At 40.6% G+C, this 20802-nt stretch overlaps 1 protein-coding gene across 1 annotated transcript; it reads left to right on the forward strand.

Moving 5' to 3' along the window:
- The first annotated feature begins 448 nt into the window (after window positions 1-448).
- Window positions 449-20000, forward strand: LOC117816906 (F-BAR and double SH3 domains protein 1-like). The gene is made up of 21 exons (XM_034689288.1): window positions 449-589; window positions 2569-2666; window positions 2812-2857; window positions 4950-5029; window positions 5146-5290; window positions 5606-5742; window positions 6504-6567; window positions 7563-7691; window positions 8416-8538; window positions 10107-10202; window positions 11998-12114; window positions 12309-12413; window positions 12671-12826; window positions 13354-13482; window positions 15813-15896; window positions 15985-16123; window positions 16318-16418; window positions 17847-17960; window positions 18040-18190; window positions 18290-18342; window positions 18475-20000. The coding sequence occupies exons 1-21, from the start codon at window positions 569-571 to the stop codon at window positions 18523-18525; spliced, it is 2139 nt and encodes a 712-aa protein (XP_034545179.1). The 5' UTR covers window positions 449-568; the 3' UTR covers window positions 18526-20000.
- Window positions 20001-20802: the final 802 nt, after the last annotated feature.

The raw sequence follows: 20802 nt of genomic DNA on the forward strand, positions 1-20802 counted from the left end.
AATTTAATAGCAATGGTTTTATTCACTAGCTGGATGATCCCTTATAAAATGTTGGAGATTTTACACTTGTCCTTTTGATGCATTTTAAAGCACTTTGTAAAGCAGATTTTGAAAAGTGCACTACGAATATAGATTATTATTATTATATATTATACACAATATGGTCCCAGCTGGTCTCTGAAAGCTGTTTATCATTATTATTCATTTGTATTTATTGAACATGCCTAAATTTGCTTCAGTCATTGGCATATTTGTGCACCTTTAAGGACATAATTGAAAAACTGTGAACAGACCCTTTAAAAAGAGCTCTATTAAATTTAAGTGAACATGGTCCACTCATTGGTTTGACAAGCTTACTTTTGGTGTTTGTGTTGTTTAATTTGTATTAGGTCATGTTGTGTGTTGAAGCCAACGCTGCCCTCTACAGGCTGTCCTCATCACAGCACCACAGTGAGAGAGGGAGGGGTTACACATGTGCTCAGTGCAGTGTTGAGGAAATAGCAGGGCTCCACAGATGAGAGAAACTTCAAGAATAACAGACACAATACGGACACTTTAGCATCCAGCCATGCAGCCTCCACCCAGAAAGGTAAGATGGTGCTAACTGGAATTGCTTTTTGTATTCACTCTTTCACAATTTTGATGGTGATCTGCTTGCTTATGTACCAATTCAAGTTTATTCTCCTTGAGTCAAATTTAAAGGTTATGCAATTTGGTTGGTAAGCATTATTTTTCACATTTTGTTTTGCACTATTGTTGCATTGGCTTAATCCTGTGTATGATTGAGATCATCTGCAGGAGTTGTGTGTATGTTGAGCACAGTACATGTTCAAACTATTGCTGTGCAAGATCCTTCAGTGTGTTTTCAGTAGACGTCTGAGACATCACATCTTACTCTCCAGTCTCAGTCACCCAGGTTATACGTTATGGTCAAAACATTTCTGTTGGTTTTGCAACCCTCCCCTCATTTTACCTTTTTTTCTTCTCCAGGGACATTTATGAGTTGAATTTTTAAAGGATGGATGTTCACTTAAAGTTGGTGGTACACTTTGTAGAAGTCAAATTCAAATCCAGGTAGTTGTCAGTGCAACTTTAATTCCGGGGGCACTCCTTTTAGTCTTTACTCTTACAAACACACGCACACACACATACACACATACACACACACACACACACACACACACACACACACACACACACACACACACACACACACACGCACATAAAATGAATGAATAAATAAATGAATACACTAAAACTCTGTATATATCAATCAAATGAACACTTGATATTCAGAGCATGAACCCATATGTTTTGTAAATATCTTTATCACGTACATTTTTTTTTACATAAATTGAAAACAGTCATCTCGTCTGGGCCTGATTGTTTTAAGGATTTTATCTGGATATTAATTATCTGCATTTTTTTGCAATTCCAGCGAATGCTGTAAGATTTGGTATTTACTTATTTATGCTGTTTATTAAAGCTTTATTTGCATGTAACTTCTCAAGATGACTCATGCACCCTATTTCAGGCAGCTGGCTGCTCCTATAATTTCCCCTTTCAAAATAACATACAGGCTAACGTAGCCTAAAGTTGATATGTATTACCTCATAAGTTTACCACTTCATTTTCAAAAATGTACAACTTCAATCTGTAAATCCTTTTTGTCTATAAATCTGTCATACACAGCATAGTATATAGGAGATGTGTTGATGAAGTTCGGTACCAGACGGGTCCCAAAAATGGCACTGCAACTACTGTGTGACAACACATGAAACCAATGAATCATTAATGGTAATGTTAGTGAAGCAATGGTTGAATGCAATCACAACCTTTAGATTCTGGTAGCTTAGTGGTTGTCAAATTTGTCACTTCAAAGTAACACTTGTTTATGGGGCGCCATTTTTAAGTTATGCACACTGAAAATAACAGCAACAATTCTCATCATTTAGCTCCAAAACGTCATTAAAATGTAGTGTTAATTTTTTAAAGTCAAATTTTTTTATCACATTTTGAGCAATATTTGTGAGCTTCTTCACAGTCAATTTTGTTGTGAAAAATATATTTAAGTTACAAGCACTGTTAAATCCGAAATATAAATATGAATGTTAAATGTTAAATATAAATGTTCATTGTTATATATAAATGTTAAATCTTAATCTAAATGTAAAATATTTTACTGCTGGTAGTCCGGCTAGTAGCCCGTAGGAGTTAGTACTGACAGACTATGGTTGGGATATCTGTATCGCTTTATATAGCTTTTATTTTGGTACTAAAGGGGACCCATAAAAATTCAAACTACCGCCTAGCAGAAGTATTATGGAATATTATTGTGAACAATGTGCTTTATTCCCTGCCTGTGACAAAGAAGATGTCCAAAGTTTCAATTAAAATAAAAGATATAACATTTGAACGGTTCCTCTGTGTGTGTGTGTGTGTGTGTGTGTGTGTGTGTGTGTGTGTGTGTGTGTGTGTGTGTGAGTGTGTGTGTGTGTGTGTGTGTGTGTGTGTGTGTGTGTGTGTGTGTGTGTGTGTGTGTGTGTGTGTTTGTGCATGCGTGCGCAGGTAAAGGAGAGCCAGCAGGTGAAACTCGTGTTCTCGGAGCAGCTCAGTAGACTGCAGTCGAAACAACATCAAGACACTGAACTCCTGGAAGAGATCAGGTACCATCCATCACTCTAGACATCTCTCCCATTTGCTACAGTTAATGGATCAATACAGGAATACACAGTGAAAACATGTTAACTAAATGTATGCTGACGTGTGTGTGTGTGTGTGTGTGTGTGTGTGTTTTGTGTGTTCTCAAAGGTCCTTCAGTAAGCAGCGAGCAGCCATAGAGAAAGAGTACGGTCAGGTGAGAACACATCAGCTATTCTGGTCCACTGTTAGTTCAATTACAGGAACATTTTTACTGGAAATGCAACAAATGTATTGATTTCAGGTCCCATGGAATTACCTGAGTGCTGTATTGTTGCTCTGTTGTGACAGTGTGTGCCAGAATATTTCAATATCTGCCATTTTTACTGTAAGTATCCCTTATTATAGTGGTGTTTAAACCAGAAATGTCTTGAAGTTACACCAGGGAGCTGCAGGGAAAGCTTTATTTGCTTTGACACCCTGGTGGAGAATGTGTCACTTTCATGTGTGAGAATATAAGAAAAATGTGTGTGTGTATGAGTGTGTGTGTGTGTGTACACTGCTGCTGATGAAGAATTAACCAACTTTGAAGGACATGAGTAAAGAAAAGACAGGAAAAAGAATTGTGCAAATTCTGTTATGGAGGATTAGCTACTTTGACTGTAACTTTAGCTGTTTGGGAGAATGTGGTCGCTGTGGTACATTGGTATGAACGCAGGGAGAAGGGGATGCTATCTTCAGTAATTTCATCAAGAGCAGTTGGTTTATATCTGTGTGTGTGTGTGTGTGTGGTTTTCATAGGCTGTATATTTTGTATTTTGAATATTAAAATGGACACCATAAGTTTTCACTGACCGTGAAGCCAAGAGATTAAGAGCTCCCCCTGCTGACTGGCTGCAGTATATATTATAAACCCAGCCTCCCCATGTCAACAGATGGAACAGAGGTCAAACTTTGAAATTAAAACAAAGGTGGTATACATTTTTCCTCAAACATGGTTTCTGCCATTACAGTTTGTTGTTATCATGCTGATTTATGCTTAAGTTCTAATTCCTCTGAGAAGTTAAATTTGAATGAGTTATTTGATTTTAAATGGTTGACTGATTGACAGCTCTGTTGACAAATGCATGCTCCTGCAGTGTTCTGTACGGGATTAGCAGAGTTGAGGAGGAACGGCATGAAGAAACATAATTAACCTGGTATATGGTGTTTGTGGGCAGATCAAGGGCTCTGATTGGTGAGCTGGTGCTGGCCACTTACAGATTCATTTTAAATTATACTTAACAAAAAGTTGCTTTAAAATATTGATAAGAAGTCAGGTTAAGGGTTGCCAGTTTGGCCTTTCCCCATGTACAGAGGCTAAAGTACTCGAGCAGGCGGCCTGGATTTATTTCCAAACCGCGGCCCCTTTCCCACATGTACAGTACCTCCCCACTCTCTCCCTGTTTACTGCTCTATTCACTGTCCCGTCCTCTCTGAATGAAGGTATAAAACCCTGAAAATATAACTTTATAAAATAATAGAAATTAAGTCAAATTAGTCAGCATGTACCCAGTCCTTGTGTGGTCATTTAGATGTAGCCACCACACCTTTGCCCATTGTTTAAATAAAAATGAAGCCTTGAGTTGAGCATTTGAGTGCCGCCACATTGGTTTACAGGAGCCGGTAGTGACCCTATTTGGAGGAGAGGGTGGAGCTGTCGGGGAGTCGGCAAACACCAAGCTAGCAATGTTTAACAGTCAGGACTCTTAATTTTTCAGCTGGGCTAGGTTACCTTCGTGTTTCCCACTAAGTGAGATTGTATTAATGGTGGTAACTAACCAGAGCTGTTTATGTGTCAAACTAAAGAAAAGGAGAAGGTAGCATACTCGCCACTCATCCAAATCTGTAGCTTAAAATCTGAGGGTTGATAAAAAAAATGTAGAACGACTTTTTGGATGGCTAGTTAGATTATTTGACTAACCATAGAGTTGTCATGAATTTAAAGGAATAAGCAGGGGGACCAAAATATTTTTTTTACAAAGCTGTGCTTAAAAAAAAGTTTATTTCTGCTGTTTGACATTTTATTATGGAGCCAAATTAGGATTGGCTCACTTTTGGTGTGAGCCCCAAGTGGACATTTGAGGAACTTCAATGTCCTACTTCAACACTGACTTTACTTTATAACACCGGTGGTTGCCTCTTTGATGTAACAGCAAATGTGAAATGAGCTTTGTTTGTAGTGTGATAAAAAGGCTAACCCCATGGAGGCGTGGACTTTTATCCATTAACTCTTTAAAGTAAAGTTAAGGTTAACTGTTTGTTTTCAGGCTCTTCAGAGGCTAGCCATCCAGTACCAGAAAAGAGACTGGCAAAGAGGAAATGCTGACGCAGTTGCTGTCGCTTCTGGGTAACTACATAGATGCAGACAGACATACACACAAACATACACTGTTGCAAATTCAACAGAAATGAAGAGTTTATTTTAAGGCAAGCTGAATGTCTGTGTGTTATGTGTGATTTTAGGAGTGTGTTCAGTGTGTGGCGATCAGTGGTCGATGCTACAGCTCAGTCTGCTGCCTCACGGCTGGCTGCTGCAGACGAGTACAGACGACTGATCGAACAAGTCACCAGAAGTCTTCGCAACACAAAGGACGTCCGAACAAAAAGGGTGAGAGTTAACACACACACACACACACACACACACACACACACACACTCACACACACACACACACACACACACACACACACACACACACACACACACACACACACACACACACTGTGATCAAATGCTAAAGGAGATGAGTGGTGTGCAAAATTTTCATTGCAACTCAGTGCAGGGGGGAAGCACGAGCATCTATGGCTGAGCGAAGAATTTTCCTCTGTGTGTGTGTGTGTGTGTGTGTGTGTGTGTGTGTGTGTGTGTGTGTGTGTGTGTGTGTGTGTGTGTGTGTGCGCGCGTGCGTGTGTGTATGCACCAGGGCCTGGAGCGTCTTCAGAGGGTTCAGGGAGAAGTGGTGGATACTCTACGGGAGTTGCATAGGATCAAAAAGAGCTACTATCAAGTCAGTCATATCACCAATGTTGCCAGGGAAAAAGTTGCAGATGCAAAGACCAGGTATGTACAAGTGCGAGTGCATGTGTGTGTGTGCGTGTGAGCGTGTGTGTGTGCGTGTGTGACAGAACAAATGCACAAACAATCAGACTTGTTTGTTGAAAACCTTTGGAAAACAACACCCCATCATCCCCTGTGGAGGAATCCTCCTGTACACCCTGCTGACGAGTGACAAATAAAAATGTTTTATTATTATTATTATTATTATTATTATTATTATTATTATTATTGTTATTATTGTTATTATTATCATTATTATTATTATTATTATTATTATTATTATTATTATTATTGTTATTATTATCATTATTATCATTATTATTATTATCATTATTATTATTATTTTTATTATTATTATTATTATTATTAGTAGTAGTAGTAGTAGTAGTAGTAGTAGTAGTAGTATTAGTGTTGTTATTAACATTAACAGCAGGTTAGCTATTTGAAGTATAACGTTAAAGCAAAGGGGTTTTTTTGTGTTGGAATGCGTTCTATCTACTGTCGTATACCCTGACTGGCTTTGATGGCTCCTATAATGATGAGTCAGGGTACAGGAACATGGTACAGCTTTGAGTACTCACCTGGAACACCTGAACCTGGAATGTGCAATTGTGATAATTTGGCTTCCTTCCTCCATATTATTCATATTTAAAGTAAAGCTAAATTACAGTGTTGTCTTTTTCATAGCAAATCTCACTTAATGTATCAGATGTGTGTTTTCTTACATCTAACATGTTATCAAATCATTTTACCTTTCTTTCCAGAGCCAGAAAAAGTGAACATGGGATTTTCCATTTTAAAGCGGGGCTTCAAAAGATGACCGCCAAGGTATGAATCTGAAATGAGCTGTCATAAGAAACTAAAGCCTTTCACAGATAACAGAAAGGAATATTGAGCTGACAGATTTACTGAGATGTGTTTTAAGTGTTTTAAAGTCGGGCTGATTTAGCATTTTTAGAGTTTTTAGCCTCTGTATTGGGATGTTTAACAAGTAACTGTTGATAATGAATTAGGTAATTTGATTAGTGTTGAAAGTCAGTGATGTGGACCGTTGCACACAGTGCTCTGAAAATTAGCACCTACTCTTGGTGTGTTGTATAGGTCTGCTTCCCTGTGCAAAATACTCTGGGTTACCTGACAGCAGGTTCCTTCCTCATTTTGTCAAAATCATACATTTAAAGCAAACAGTGGTGTATTATAAGGTAAATACGTAGCAGAGCAGCACCCTCATGGCGATCTATTGAAAGTCAGCCCTCGATCCAAGTTGTCAGCCATGGGCCTTTGGTAGTTGCTACCAAGGCAACAAGAAAAGCAGCCAAAGTGGGTAGCTTGTCTGTGGGTGTCTTGTCTGCGTGCAGTGGGTTCACAGTGCAAGACTATGTGGATTGTCCTGCTTTTGGGGCCTGCCTCAAGTGGCCATTTAACAAACTGTAGTAATTTTCACCTTCTGTTTGGCTTTAGTTTTTACTGGTTGCTGCTTTAGTCCAGAAAACATGAGAAAAATAAACACAGTGTTGTTTATTCATTTTGATAACAAAGTAACTGGGGATGACATTTTTTTATTCAAGGTAAAAAAAAAACATTTTCAGAACAACTCCATGTTCAGCGTCTTTGAGTACCTACAAAAGCGTTACATAATATGTATCAATTATTATTATTATTTATTATTATTATTTGGTTCATAGGATATATTTTTCTCAGTTCTTCATGTTAAAGTTTATGAGTTGTGTATTTTTGGATGTTTGACTCAAACTTAAAAATATGATTTAGTGATGTTTCGTGTGTGTGTGTCTGTGTGTATGTACGTGTGTGTGTGTGTTAAGCTCAGTGCCAGGTTAAAAGAGTGTGATGACCGTCTGACTGAAGTACGTAATGAGTATCTGCTGGCGTTAGCAGCAGTCAACGCCCATAACCAACACTACTACACCAAAGAGCTACCACGTATTATGGAGGTAAAACACACACACACACACACACACACACACGCACACACACGCACTCACAAATGTGAGGAAAGGAAACTACGCTATGAGTTGTGTATCTGATACAAAAAACTGACCACAAAGCTTCCTGGGTTGTGCAAAACACACACACACACACACGCACGCACATGTACGTATGCACACACACACGCACGCATGCACACACACACACACTCACACAAAATCAGTTTGATCTACTTTCCTGTTTCTCTGTGAGTTCACAATCATCATCACTTCCTTGCTGTTGTTGAATTTGACAATAAAACACCCTCTGATATACCACCACCATCTTCTTTTGGTTAACCTCATATTTCAATCCTTCAAAGTCGAGTTGATTATAAGAATCTTTTATAAAGCACTTTTTAAACAAGATCTGAAGTCATCACCCAAAACTGATCAAAAGAAACAGCCTCAGTGATACGTTGAAGAACACATGCATGGTTGGGGGAGTGACTGAAGGTTCAGATGAAGTTTTACAACATATTGCCTCAGGTAATAATGCAGTCCAGGGCTTAAATTAACTTTCTCCAAGTTAAAAGCCAGATTAAAAAGCTAAGTCTTAAGTTTACTTGTAAAGACAACCATAGAGCTCGCCGTTTTAATGTCCAGAGAAGGAGAGTTCCACAGTTTTGGTTCATAAAAACACTTGTGAGAGCTGCAATGATGAAGATGTTGTTCTCCTCTTCCTCCTCAGCTGATGGACGGAGATGTCTACAATGACCTGAGGAGCCATTTTACTCTGCTGTGTGGGACAGAGATGGACTCTTGTTTGAACATACACAAACTATACAGCCGAATGTGGGAGACTGTTTCTAAGGTACGAGTGTGTGTGTTGTGTTTCTAATGAGGGCACTACTATGCAGTCAATGTGGTTTCAATGTACGGTGGAATAGGACAGAGATGCAGACTTTGAGGAGTGATTTGAAACAAAGCACTAACTGTGTAGAGTCTGAGGAAATCAACATCCAGAGGAAAACCACTAGGTCCATCAAAAAGATGCAAACACAAGTGAAGCCACGAGGCAGCATCAACACAAAGAGCAGGTTTGGAGAAATTTGACAAACTGGCAAAGAAGCAGTGAGAGCACCAAAATCAGGGACAGGTGAGACTTATCCGACTGGTCAAGTACTGTTTGATTTTCAATAGTTTGACGTTATAATGATGGACCTCAGCTCCACCAATAATTTGACCCCATCAGCAGCGAATGATTGCCTAGCTCCTGTTCCAGCTCTCTGAATAGTTTTTCAACAAAGGGGCCTCTGTAACTAAAGCCTGGTCTATACTTCTGTATTGACACTACGCAGCAGGGACTGACGCGGACGTGAGCACTACATACTTGTGCGTCTATGTGTCTGTATGTCGCACAGCAACACTCCACTGAAACTCTTGAGGGCAGTGTGGTCTCTCTGATGGTCTGGTCGCCTGTTTCCAAAGATAGCAGGCCTAGACCGTACTCTATTATTAACAAAGACCCAACATCAAGACAGGGTAAGATCCAGTCCCATCTTACAGACAGGACTCAGTTTGATCTCATCTTAATCCACCATGAGCAGAGCACTTTGCAGTATTTAGAAAATTACAGTGGCATGGACAAACTTCCTTTAATAGGCAGAAACCTCCAGCAGGACCAGACACACATCTACTTTGTGCACAGGCCTCTGCGTAGATGGGGGAGCTATGCAGACCTAATCACGTAGGCTACGGAGTCAATTCGAAGTATAAGTATAACCAGGCTTAATACACTTACTTTTGACATGTACCTCATACAACCCCCCAAACATCTAACTGTAGCTTTAAAGCCACATTAAACTTAGGTCCCACTTAGAAATAGTGTCAATCCAACCCATTTTTTTTTATTTTTGCACATGCAAAGTCTCTCACGGTAGCTCCTGAGAAACCAGACATAAGACATTTGTCACTCTGTCTCCTGAGGAGGAGGTGAGGAAGGTCACAGGGAGGCTGATAGACAGAGAGAAAGCAGGAAAAGAAGAAAGTAAACTAAGGACAAAAGTGGAATAAGATGAGTGTGTTTGAAAGTGAGGACATAGAAGTGAGAGAAGTTTTTGAAGGGGAAATAATGGCACGCTGGTGCAAAGCAGAGGGGAATTCAACACTTAGGTGAAATGTTTGAACTAATGTTGCAACAGAGTGAAATCTGAGGGAGGACATGGGAGAAGTTGTTCCTTGAAAAGCTTTTAAAGGGTAGGAAGCATTTTGACACCTTGGTTTTCACTCTTGTGATGGTGGGAGGTTGGCACAAGTGAAAACACTCAGCTCATCCAACCCTCTTTGATGAATGTTGGATGTTTATTCTTGAAAAGGAAAGTCTAGGATGAGTTTTGTTTTTATGTCCCTGTGTACTCTGATTGGTTGTCTCGTTGCTAGGTGACCAGAGAGAAAAATGTGATACAGTTCCTCCAAGAATCTGTCTCCTTCAGCAAAACGCCTGAATTCACCTTTCAGCCAGCTCCATGTGACAAGGTGTGTTTGGGTTTGTATATACCTGAGTATGTATCAAAGGTTGGGCCAGACAAGTCCTTTATAGTCGATGTCATCAAAAAACCTGTATCTTATCATCAGAAGCAACGTTTTGCTCCATTCATATTCATCAGGATGAGTTAGCAAGCTTTAAACACTGAATCACAACTGTTAGCAGTGTCACAGGTCTATCGTCAGAATCAATACTCTGACAGCAGAATCAGCTTCTACAGAACGCCAACAGGATCAGAGCAATCAGGCGACTTTCAGCTATTGGTGTAGTGTCAACGGCTGTTAAGGCTGACTCCTACTTAATTTTTGTATGTTAAAGCTGGGGTTGGTAGTCTCAGAAAACTAGCATGAATTTGAATGTAACATGTCTTCAGGACTCCGTCTAACCCCTCCCCCCCTTCCCCTCGGAGCGCCTCCAAAACGACGCCCCCGCTCACATGCACGAGCGTCACTGATTTTCGACCATATGATCGTGACTGATTCAAAACCGGTCCTCACTAAAACATTATCATAGTGAAAGTTAAAAACACAAACAAACATGGCTGCTGTTAGTACTCACAACTGTCATGCTAGCATTATCCAGTTGTGCCGGTGACACGATATCAGGAGAAAAGTTCTAACACATATATAATACTGTAACAGCTCTACTGTTTGTTAAACGTGTTCAGTGTCGATGTTCTTAATTCCTACAGTGTTGACGGTAAGTGAAGGCATCAGATTAGGTGACGTGTGCGAGCTGGAGAGAGGAGAGACAAGAGGAGAAGTTCTTCATTCATTCAAACATTGATTGTTGCTTTGTTGGTTGGCGTGATCACGGCTGACAGTGACCGGTTAGTAAAGATCAACGTGTTCACGACTCGGCTCGTCATCACTACAGCGTCAGAGCCCCCGTGGTGAGAGCTTTTTAGACTCTGATCCGGACTACAGTCCTGAGCAAAGCACCTCATCGGGTCAGAGGGGACAGGCCTGAGGTCGAGCGAGAGGGGCAGTCAGTAGAGTCAGGGGAAGCAGAGGCAGGGGACGAGGAGTACATGACGGGGAAATGTACACGCAGGAGGCGGGCAGAACTTTTGGGACCTAAAAATGGTGATTGGTTGGTGTTTTCCCAGGTTTACTCCGTCTGTAGATAGCAGCTTTTTTTGGCTCTTTTTGAGGAACACATTATGTATTGATTACCATCAGGACATAAAGATCATTTAACCAGCATAACAAAAAGTTAATCTAAATCTGACTACCAACCCCAGCTTTAAGATATACTCATCAGTTAGGTCTTTAGTGAAGAGTTCAAAGCATTCAAGAGACAGTTTTAGTTTCCGTGTACTCCGGCTTCCTCCCACAGTCCAAAAACATGCTCATCGAACAAATGATGACGTTGGTCTAGCTGTCGCCTTTTATCGCTTCATTTCTGTTGTATGGCCTTTTTCTCACTGCCCTCTACTGGTTTAGTGGTGTAGTGCATTTTATTTTATTTTGTCTTTATACATCATCTGCCTGATTTGCATAACCTTCCCGGGACTGTAGCCCGTGGTCGAAACACAAACAACAAAGCGGGCACAGGAACCATTTAGATCCTGGAAGATTAGTTCTGGGGGCTAAAAGGACCCGGAACTTGTGGTTGAAATGCACATATAGAGCAACTAATAATCAAACTATACAATGTGTGCCACTTAGGGAAAAGTGAACGATGAAATGTCCGGGACACTTTGTTGTATGTCGTTGGCAAAAAAGATGACACGCTGAAAGCTCAGAGCCGATAAGAGAAGGATGTCCTTGCGTCTTTATGCAGGTTTCTGCTCTGCAGGAGGTTTGTGCTCCAGAATCAGAGGGCTGTCTGGTAAAAGAGGCAAAGAAATGGGCGACAAAAGCTGCAAAAGACTACAAGATCATCACTCACGGAGAGAGGGTGAGACCTGAGGAACAAGACTATTTTAAATGTATTCCTGAAAATGTTTTATGGGGATTGGGATTGTCTACAATAAAGTATTATTTTTGAAGGATCAGTTAATTTAGAAGAGACAATATTTAAAGTGAGTAGTTTGTTTAAAAATCCACTCTAAAAGCCTGTGATGTAAACCTGTGTCTGTGCTCGTCTGGCAGGCTCTGCAGATGCTGGAGAGTCGTCTGAAGCTCCTGTCGGGGGAGACAGGGCTCAGCGTGGAGCAAAAGATTGCAGAGGTGCAGGACAGCGTCAGGAAAGCCAAGGTGCCTCTTTTATGAAGGGTTTTGAGTTTGTAACTTTAATATATTTTTCACAACAAAATTAAATGTGAAAAAGATCACAAATATTGCTCTAAATGTGATTAAAAAAAGTGACTTTCAAAAATTCATTTTTATGAGGTTTTGGAGCTTAATGTGGAGAATTGTTGCTGCTATTATCAGTGTGCACAGTGCTGGATTACTGTGTGCTTATTAGACCTAGCAAAATGCATGATGTCGTCTTTGTTTCCTTCCTGACTCAGCTCAGCAGAGTGAAGGCGGAGGCTCGTCTCGCTCTGTTGTCAGAGAACATCACAGGAATCAAACTGTGGCTCCGCGACGCCATGAACCAGGCGGAGGAGGAGCTGGAGAGAGAGAGACGCCTCAGTGAGCAGAGGAAGTCTACAGAGGACTTTTCAGTATGTTTACACACACATACACACACACACACACACACACACACACACACACACCAAAGTTCTTTTTGGAAAGTGCGCAAGGGGATCTAAGGGTACGAACCTCATCATGCCTAACAGGAAATAAGGAGTGATGACATAACATCTCAAACTCTGTATAGTCAATCAGTCTTTACTTATATAGCTCCAATTCATGCTCTGTTTTCTTGGTTTCAGTGTTACTTAAAAAATACTCAGGGTAAGAGAAGGAAAGGTTTCCATGTTTACATTAAAAGTAAAAGTTTTGTTGTTGTCAGCTCAGAGCCAACTGTTTCCAACTGAAGACATAAATGTGAAAGTATCTCACAAATATGTTGTTAAGTTAAATCTTAAAACTGCTGGTGATTCTGCTTTTGGACAAATGTCACATTTGCAGCCAGAAATAAAACCTCCTGATGGGACTTTTTTCAGTGGCGGATTTACACATAATTGGTGCTTAAGTACATATTTAGAACAGAAAGATGTTGAATGTCTTTAATGTGTGTTTTTAGGAGGATGAGTTTGAGCTGACCGACTTTGAGGACTACGATGATGAGAATGGAGACATCTTTGCAGATCCAGTGTCGGCATCAGGAGTGTGTGTTTACCCTGCAGCCTGCAGAGTTATCTACAACTATCAGGTACTGGTCACCAATCAATCAATCAATCAATCAATCAATCAATCAATCAATCAATCAATCAATCAATCAATCAATCAATCAATCAATCAATCAATCAATCAATCAATCAATCAATCAATCAATCAATCATTGTTTATTCATCATACAGTTATATACTGACTGAGTGATTTTGATTGGACAAGAGACAATTCAATGATTGCTGATAATAAGAGCAACATCACTTTGTTCAGCACTAATAAACAGAGGGGGTGGTTTATGCTGTTTGTTATCTGGATTAATACGGTCTCTTCCTGGTTGGGGTTAAACCATGTTAATCCCACTTAGCGTGAGGAGATTTTGATGCTGTTGTTGACACAACTTGTTTGATGGGGACTTTGAGAGAACTAAGGACTGCTGAACAATTCAATGGTGAAAAGTCGAGTTTGTACAAACAAGTTTGTGAAAAGTTGAATGAAGTCAGTGCTTTGCCGAGATGTGCTGCTTTGCTAAAAAGTGCTACCATAGTTGAATTGATAGCATAGGCTAAACTCCTGCTGCTAAATCACCTCAAATCATTGAAACACTTTTTATTACACCACTACTCAGTCATCACAGACGCTCCGTAGCTCATCTACATAGGTAGTACTTTTTGATAGAACACCCTCAAATCAAAAAACAAAACAAATCCAAATCAAAAGTCTTCTCCTGCTGCTGTTTCCTACGGATTACCCTGACAGGCCTACCCTGCACATGTCAAAATGGTTTTATCAGATCAAAAACTTGATGCATATACACGCACGTCTTTATCTAATCACTGTATTTGACATCACGTAAACACGTACAAATTTAAACATAGCTCCTGAGGCTTTTCCTGGTGTGTATCACTTCACCTCAGGTGTTCTGAATACAGTTAATACACATTAAAGCAGACAGTGTTTCTTTATCAGTAAAGCTGCTACTTCTGAATCACACAGCAGACTCTCATTTAACTCACTGCTTCATAAATTAAAGACTGAAATTAAACAGCTGATCTGATGTAAAGTGTGGACACCCCAACATTTTGGGAAGTAAAATGAACATGTTGAGAAATGGTGTGGTGACAATGACAACAGGAAAGAGGAGGAAGAAGTTGAAATCAGCTTTGTTTGGTTCTTCTTAAAGTGTTTTCTCAAGTTAATTAACAGACAAATTTCCAATGTCTTATAAAATGATGAGGGTGTGCTATTGTTTGGTGTAAGGTGGTTTCAAGTGAGTCTCTTACTCATCTTGATGTTCTGGTGGAATCAGGCAGGTTTGATATAATAAGTCAGGGATAATGTATGGTGAGCAGGTGGTTATGGTAAATAGAATCCTCTTGTTACTATCGTCACCATCGCTTATGATTTAAGTTTCTTTTTAGAGATCGGTAACTTAAAGTTGCTCTGACCTGCTCTGCTGCCGTTGCTGGACAGGATCCAATAAGAAAATGCCCATGTTGTTTAGCCTGTCGAATTAGCATTCTAACCAAAGCATACATTTCAGCCGCATTGTTTTGATGCTAATGGTAACTAACAGTTTTGCCTCACCTTACAGTCTATGGTGTTAACAAGCAGAGGCAAAATGTGCTGGAACTCTTTTCCACAGGTTGATTTGACATGAAGAGTGATTAGTTTGCCTCTGGTGTTGCTCATGCTAGTGAAAGTTAATAACCATAGTCAAGGGGTTTTGACCAATCAGAATCAAGCATTTTAAACAGCTGAAAGATCAGTTAGACAGCCGGGTAATAAGGAGCTTTTAGATCATTAGTTTGACCCAGTGAGGATGAATTTTTAAAAACATCTATGGCCTCTGATGAAAAGAAGTGAAAAATGGTTCAAAAGTTTTTTTTTTCAGCATCTATTTGAAGAAATTGGACAGCCAACTTCAGAGTGGTTTTTTTTTAGTGCAACCAAATACTGCACAAGATATTTTATCTTCACAATTCAAGTGTCTTGTCAATGTTGCCGCACCCAAAGAAAACTACGGTATACCAATGTCAATTTGTGTCACATCGGTAGATTTTGTAAAATAAATAAATAAATATCATGCTGATTTGTAAAAACTGGAGACTGAGAGCATAAAGTCATTAGGAAAGTGTTTATTGAGGTAAAAAATCAAGTCAGAAGATGGCTATGTTTCACTTACATGCTCACAAAATCTGACTTCTCAGACTCCATACAGTGGAGTCACCCCCTGCTGGAAGTTAAAGAGAATGCAGGTTTAAGGCACTTCAGCATGGACTTCACTTTTGGCTTTTTTCTTCTTTCTCCTTTGGTTTTATGTTGAGTTAAAGTGCTACAGTTAAATAATGTTGATTCCATCACTTCCTGCAGGCTAGCCAATCAGATGAGCTGTCAATCATAGAGGGGGAGGAGCTTCAAGTTGTAGAGGATGGAGATGTGGAGGACTGGCTGAAGGTAACACCTGCAGCTTGTTGACATTTGTGTTGAACAGTATCTTTATGTATGATGTTCAGTCTGATTACCTGCTCATGTCTCTGTCCAGGTGTGTAACGCATGTGGTCAGGTGGGTTATGTCCCTGAGCGTTATGTGCAGTTCTTGTGTCTGCCAGTAGAGGACGCCGCTCAGCTGGACAGTTCTTTCAGCTCCACCTCCTCCATCGGCAACAAAGAGAGGAGCAGAGGTCAGTGTGTGTGTGTGTGTGTGTGTGTGTTTGTGTGTGTGTGTGTGTTTGTGTGTGTGTGTCTGTGTGTTTGTGTGTGTGTGTGTGTGTGTGTGTGTGTGTGTTGCTTGTTTGTTTCTTTTATTTTTTCTCAGTCACATGGTTTAATTTAAAACAAGGTGATGATGTCATGTTGATAATGTTTCCTGTTTCAGGTGTAGCCAGAGCTCTGTACTCCTACCAGGCACAGAGTGCAGAGGAGCTTTCCTTCCAGGAGGGGGCGCTCATCCACCTGAGACGCTGTCGACAAGGGGAGGTGTGTGTTGTTTAATGAATCATGTTTAATACACAACATTTGGAGACCTCTACATTCTCAGTGAGATGATTTTGGTTCTTAAAAATCCTTACGAATTAAAGCAGATACATGCAGTGCATGTATGATCCACTAGAGGGCATCCCCCCCATATGGAGGTTGTTCATCAGTGATACATATTCACTTTTCATGGTTACTGGTGGTCACGGTATAAAAAAAGAAAATGTTGATCTGTTTATAGTTAATATGTTGAGATTTGGGTTTCATATTAGAAACATCAGGTATTTGAGGTCATTTTTATCACACACATTGGTTTTTGCACTCAATGAACTTTGTGTTCAAAAGAAAAAAATAATTCCTGTTAATAAAATAAAAGTGAATCAATAAAAGGCTAGAATTGCACAGTTGTATTTAACTGGAAACTGGAACATTTAAAGCCTGTTTGGGGTTTTATATGCAACTTGTTCAAATGCAAAAATATATGAGTAATAGGAGGTGTCATGGCCAAATTCCAACGGATCCGTGTCTGATCTGTCTCCGATCTGTCACGTCAACCGGAGTTGATAGGTTTCTATTGTAGTCAATGTGTTAACTTCCACTGGATCAGCTCCGTTGTGTTCTGGTTGCGTCTCTAACTGGCAGGACGGAGCCCTCCAGATCAGATACACAAGACTTCTATCTTTGCCGAATGCAAATGCACAATACACATGGAGCGGAACAGGAAGTCCGTATAGTCAGTACAGATCTGACGCAGCCGGAATGCAACACAGCAGATCCAGTGGGAGTTAAAACATTGACTAGATTAGAAACCCATCAACTCTGATGCCATGATGGATTGGAGACAGACCGGACACAGATCGGGTGGAATTTGGCCGTAAGATTCAGCAGCCAAAAACAGATGATACCAAGCGGCAAGCTCTGGTGTTAAGAAATTAAGCCGAAGTTTTGCCAATACAAAAAGTGCAGTACCTCAAGTGTCGACTTGAGGCTATCTCCAAAAGCCAGAGAATCTGATTTAACAACCAAATTAATGTGTCAATTTTTATGAGTGACCTTTTCTTCATAACTCATCTGTTGTGTTAGTTACATTAAGCTAAAAGTTATATACATACATTAGCCTCAATAGGGGTGTGGCTGAGTTGGGAGCCAATTGGACATTTAGCTGTTTGCCAGGAGGTGTAAGACCCGCCTCAGCTCCACCTCTTTACCAGTTTGAGAATAACTGAAAGTTAGGTCAAGTCTGAATTTCCAAAGGTTTATCCTAAGTTAGATTTTTAATTTAGGAACAGCTGACTCAAGGTCCAGCCACTTTTTAATTTCATAGAACCTTAAATGGCATGTCAGCGCCTCAACCAATGAGATCGTGTCGCCATCTGACAGAATGACTACAACTGTGTAATTTTTATTTATTCCTGGCTAAATGTTTTGCAGGTAGATGATGGGTTTTGGGAAGGAGAGCTGAATGGGCGGGTTGGTGTCTTCCCTTCTTTGGTGGTAGAGCTCGTCCACAATGAGGGAGAGGAAGAGGAGGAGGAGGAAGAGGAGGTATTCTCTCTATGGTTTTCTTACAGATCCTGTACATCTTTTTTTCTTGACCAAATATCTGACAAATGTTTCTTTTCAGCCTCTCCTCACGCCAACTATGCCTCCCTTGTCTCCCCCCATCCCTGTCCCCTCTGACCCTGCCTGTGGTTCAACTCTTAGTGCTACGCCCCCTAGCTGTGTGGAGGACAAACAGCAGGTCTTTCCTTTGAGGCTCTCAGAGGACATCATAGGTGAGTTGCATCAAACTTTAACCCGGACTGAACAGAATTTTCTTGTTACCGCTTCATGAATTGTTTCATGTGGTAATGGTTTATTTGCTCTCCGATCAGAGACTGAAGGCAGCCGCAATTCTCCCGATTTCACCAGCTGTCGGCTAAGACCAGTATGTGTTTTCTGTAATGTTAACCACAGAATTTCTTTGAGAATCAATACATTGAAATGAGGATTTGAAGAATGGTAGTGATAATTAATGAGATGGTCTCTGGATCAACTCTCTCTCCTCTCTCTGTTTCAGTGTCGAGCTCCTCCTCCTCCTCCGACGCAGAAACCTTCACCTCAGCCTTGAGACAAAGATTGGAGTTACTGTCAGTGTTTCAGAGAATATATGACATATTCAGAAGAAACACTGGGTTGGTGCCTTATAATGTAGCTTTGAACTAAAAAACATAGAGTTATTTGTATTTTTAAGGCATATGTTGTTGTGTTGAATTCTGGATTATGTGTTTAACTTATATAGTTTTTTAATATAGTAGTTTCTAAAGTAGGGCAATCATCTGCCAGCTGATTTGTCAATGTTTTTGATTGGCCTTATGTCACTGACTTCACCCCGTTCATGCTTCATGAGACCGCTTAGCGCAATCTCCTCTGTCAGGGTAACTGAAGCCAGATAACCATAAGATACCTGGATGTTGGGGCGCAGTTGACCTAGCAGTTTAAGCATGCCCCCAATATACAGAGGCTTTTGTCCTCGTTGGAGAGGTTGTAGGATCAACTCCCGGCCTCGACCATTTGCTGCATGTCTTCCCCTGCCCTCTGCTCCCCACATTTCCGGTCTGTCTTCAGCTGTCCTGAGCAAAGTTAACTTCCATGTGTGCAGGAGCCAACTTTTATTCCTAAAATGAAAAATGCACCAACATTCAGTGTACCAGTGATACAACTTTTAAAAGAGTTCTGGTATTTTGAAATCTGGTCCCTGTTAAGAATTAGAAATAAAGCCACATCACAAAAGCCAGCAGTGCACATTTGCATGTTGGAGTAATGGAATCACCTGTGGCTTGGGTCCTAGGGACATCCACAGGTTGACATATAGTGACCAGTCATGTGCCTTACCATCACAGTGAACAATAGTTTCACGGCCAAATTCTACCAGATTCATGACCGGCCCGTCTCCAATCCATCACAGCACCGAAGTTGATAGGTTTCTATTCTAGTCAATGTGTTAACTTCCACTGGATCCGCTCCGCTGTGTTCTGGCTGTGTATCTGATCCGGCAGGTCGGGGGCCTCCGGATCAGATACACAAGACTTCTTGCTGGATGTCGGAGCACGATGTCCAGCCAGGCCTGGAGTCAACAGGTCAGAGGTGTTCAGAGGACCAGAAAGACAACATGGATGAGGAGAGGAGGAGGATTATCCTTGATTCAGTGATTACAGCAGGAAAACCTTTGTTACATGACTGCAGCTGCTGGCGGTCCTGCTCCAGCTGCTGGCGGTCCTGCTCCGTGCTGCGTTCTGAAAACGCAACTGGCGGGTGTTGACGGATGAGAGAGCACGGATCGGACAGATTTGGTGGAGGTCCAGGGTCACCCTTACAGAACCAGTATGAAACAGAGAAAGCAACCAAACTGGAACTCCTGAAAAGTGCAAATGCTGACACATTAAGGGGGATCCCTGAACGCCAGTGAGGAATCAAAATGATCTCAGAGTGAATGCACATCATAGTGACACTAACTTGACATTTTGTAAATGCACTCCTGAATATTTCTTAATGTGTAACACTGATGATGGACATAATAAAGATTGTTTCACAGTATAAACACTCCGAAGTTGTCTCCTACCCATCATGGTTTCAGACCGCGCTGGTGCAGCAGTGCAGCATTATTTTGAATTATAAATTTAAAGGTCAAGATCATGAAATTTCTTTGATTCCTAAAGCAAAACACAGGTAGGAGTTGCTTTACATTGTTAATATGGACTTAAAAACTGTTTGAAATGCCAAACTATTGAATTTTAAACAAGTAATTAAAAATAAGTTTAATCACAATTAACTACTGCAATTCTGCCAACAATCTGAATTTTAAAAATTTAAAGGTATGACAGCCTTGTTGAATATGTTCATTGTTCTTAAAAAGCACAGTCTACTCATACCTGTCCCTTTAAAGTTACTAATCATAGACCCCTCTGGAGTCCTTGAGCTCCCTTGTCTCGTAGGTTCCTCAGGATCTCTGTTGTAGATGGCCTGCTGTGTGGATGTGCTAGACTCCAGCTGCTACAACTACTATAATCCGCCTCACCGCTATCATCACTCTCTTATTCTCCTCTATCCCTCTGTAGATCCTCAACACGGTCTCAGCTGATGTCTGTCTAACATGAGTCTGGTTCTGCCTATTAATAGGAAGTTTTTCCTTGTTGCTGTAACTTGCTAAATACTGCGAGGTGCAATGTTCATGGTGGATTAAGATGAGATCAGACTGAGTCCTGTCAGTAAGAGGGGACTGGATCTTATCCTGTCTTGATGTTGGGTCTTTGTTAATAATTTAACATTGAGTCTAGACCTGTTCTGTTTGTAAAAGCATCTTGAGATAACATTTGTTGTGATTTGGCGCTATACAAATAAAGGTTGG

This window comes from Notolabrus celidotus, chromosome 8 (genome assembly GCF_009762535.1).
Source record: "Notolabrus celidotus isolate fNotCel1 chromosome 8, fNotCel1.pri, whole genome shotgun sequence".
Classification (NCBI taxonomy): domain Eukaryota; kingdom Metazoa; phylum Chordata; class Actinopteri; order Labriformes; family Labridae; genus Notolabrus; species Notolabrus celidotus.

Bases quoted from the DNA above. Each gene is read 5' to 3' on its own strand.
- LOC117816906 (XM_034689288.1), top strand. From the start codon at position 569: ATGCAGCCTCCACCCAGAAAG. The intron at 2,667-2,811 runs GTACCATCCATC...GTGTTCTCAAAG, and splicing joins GAACTCCTGGAAGAGATCAG to GTCCTTCAGTAAGCAGCGAG. The intron at 12,115-12,308 runs GTGAGACCTGAG...CTCGTCTGGCAG, and splicing joins TCATCACTCACGGAGAGAGG to GCTCTGCAGATGCTGGAGAG.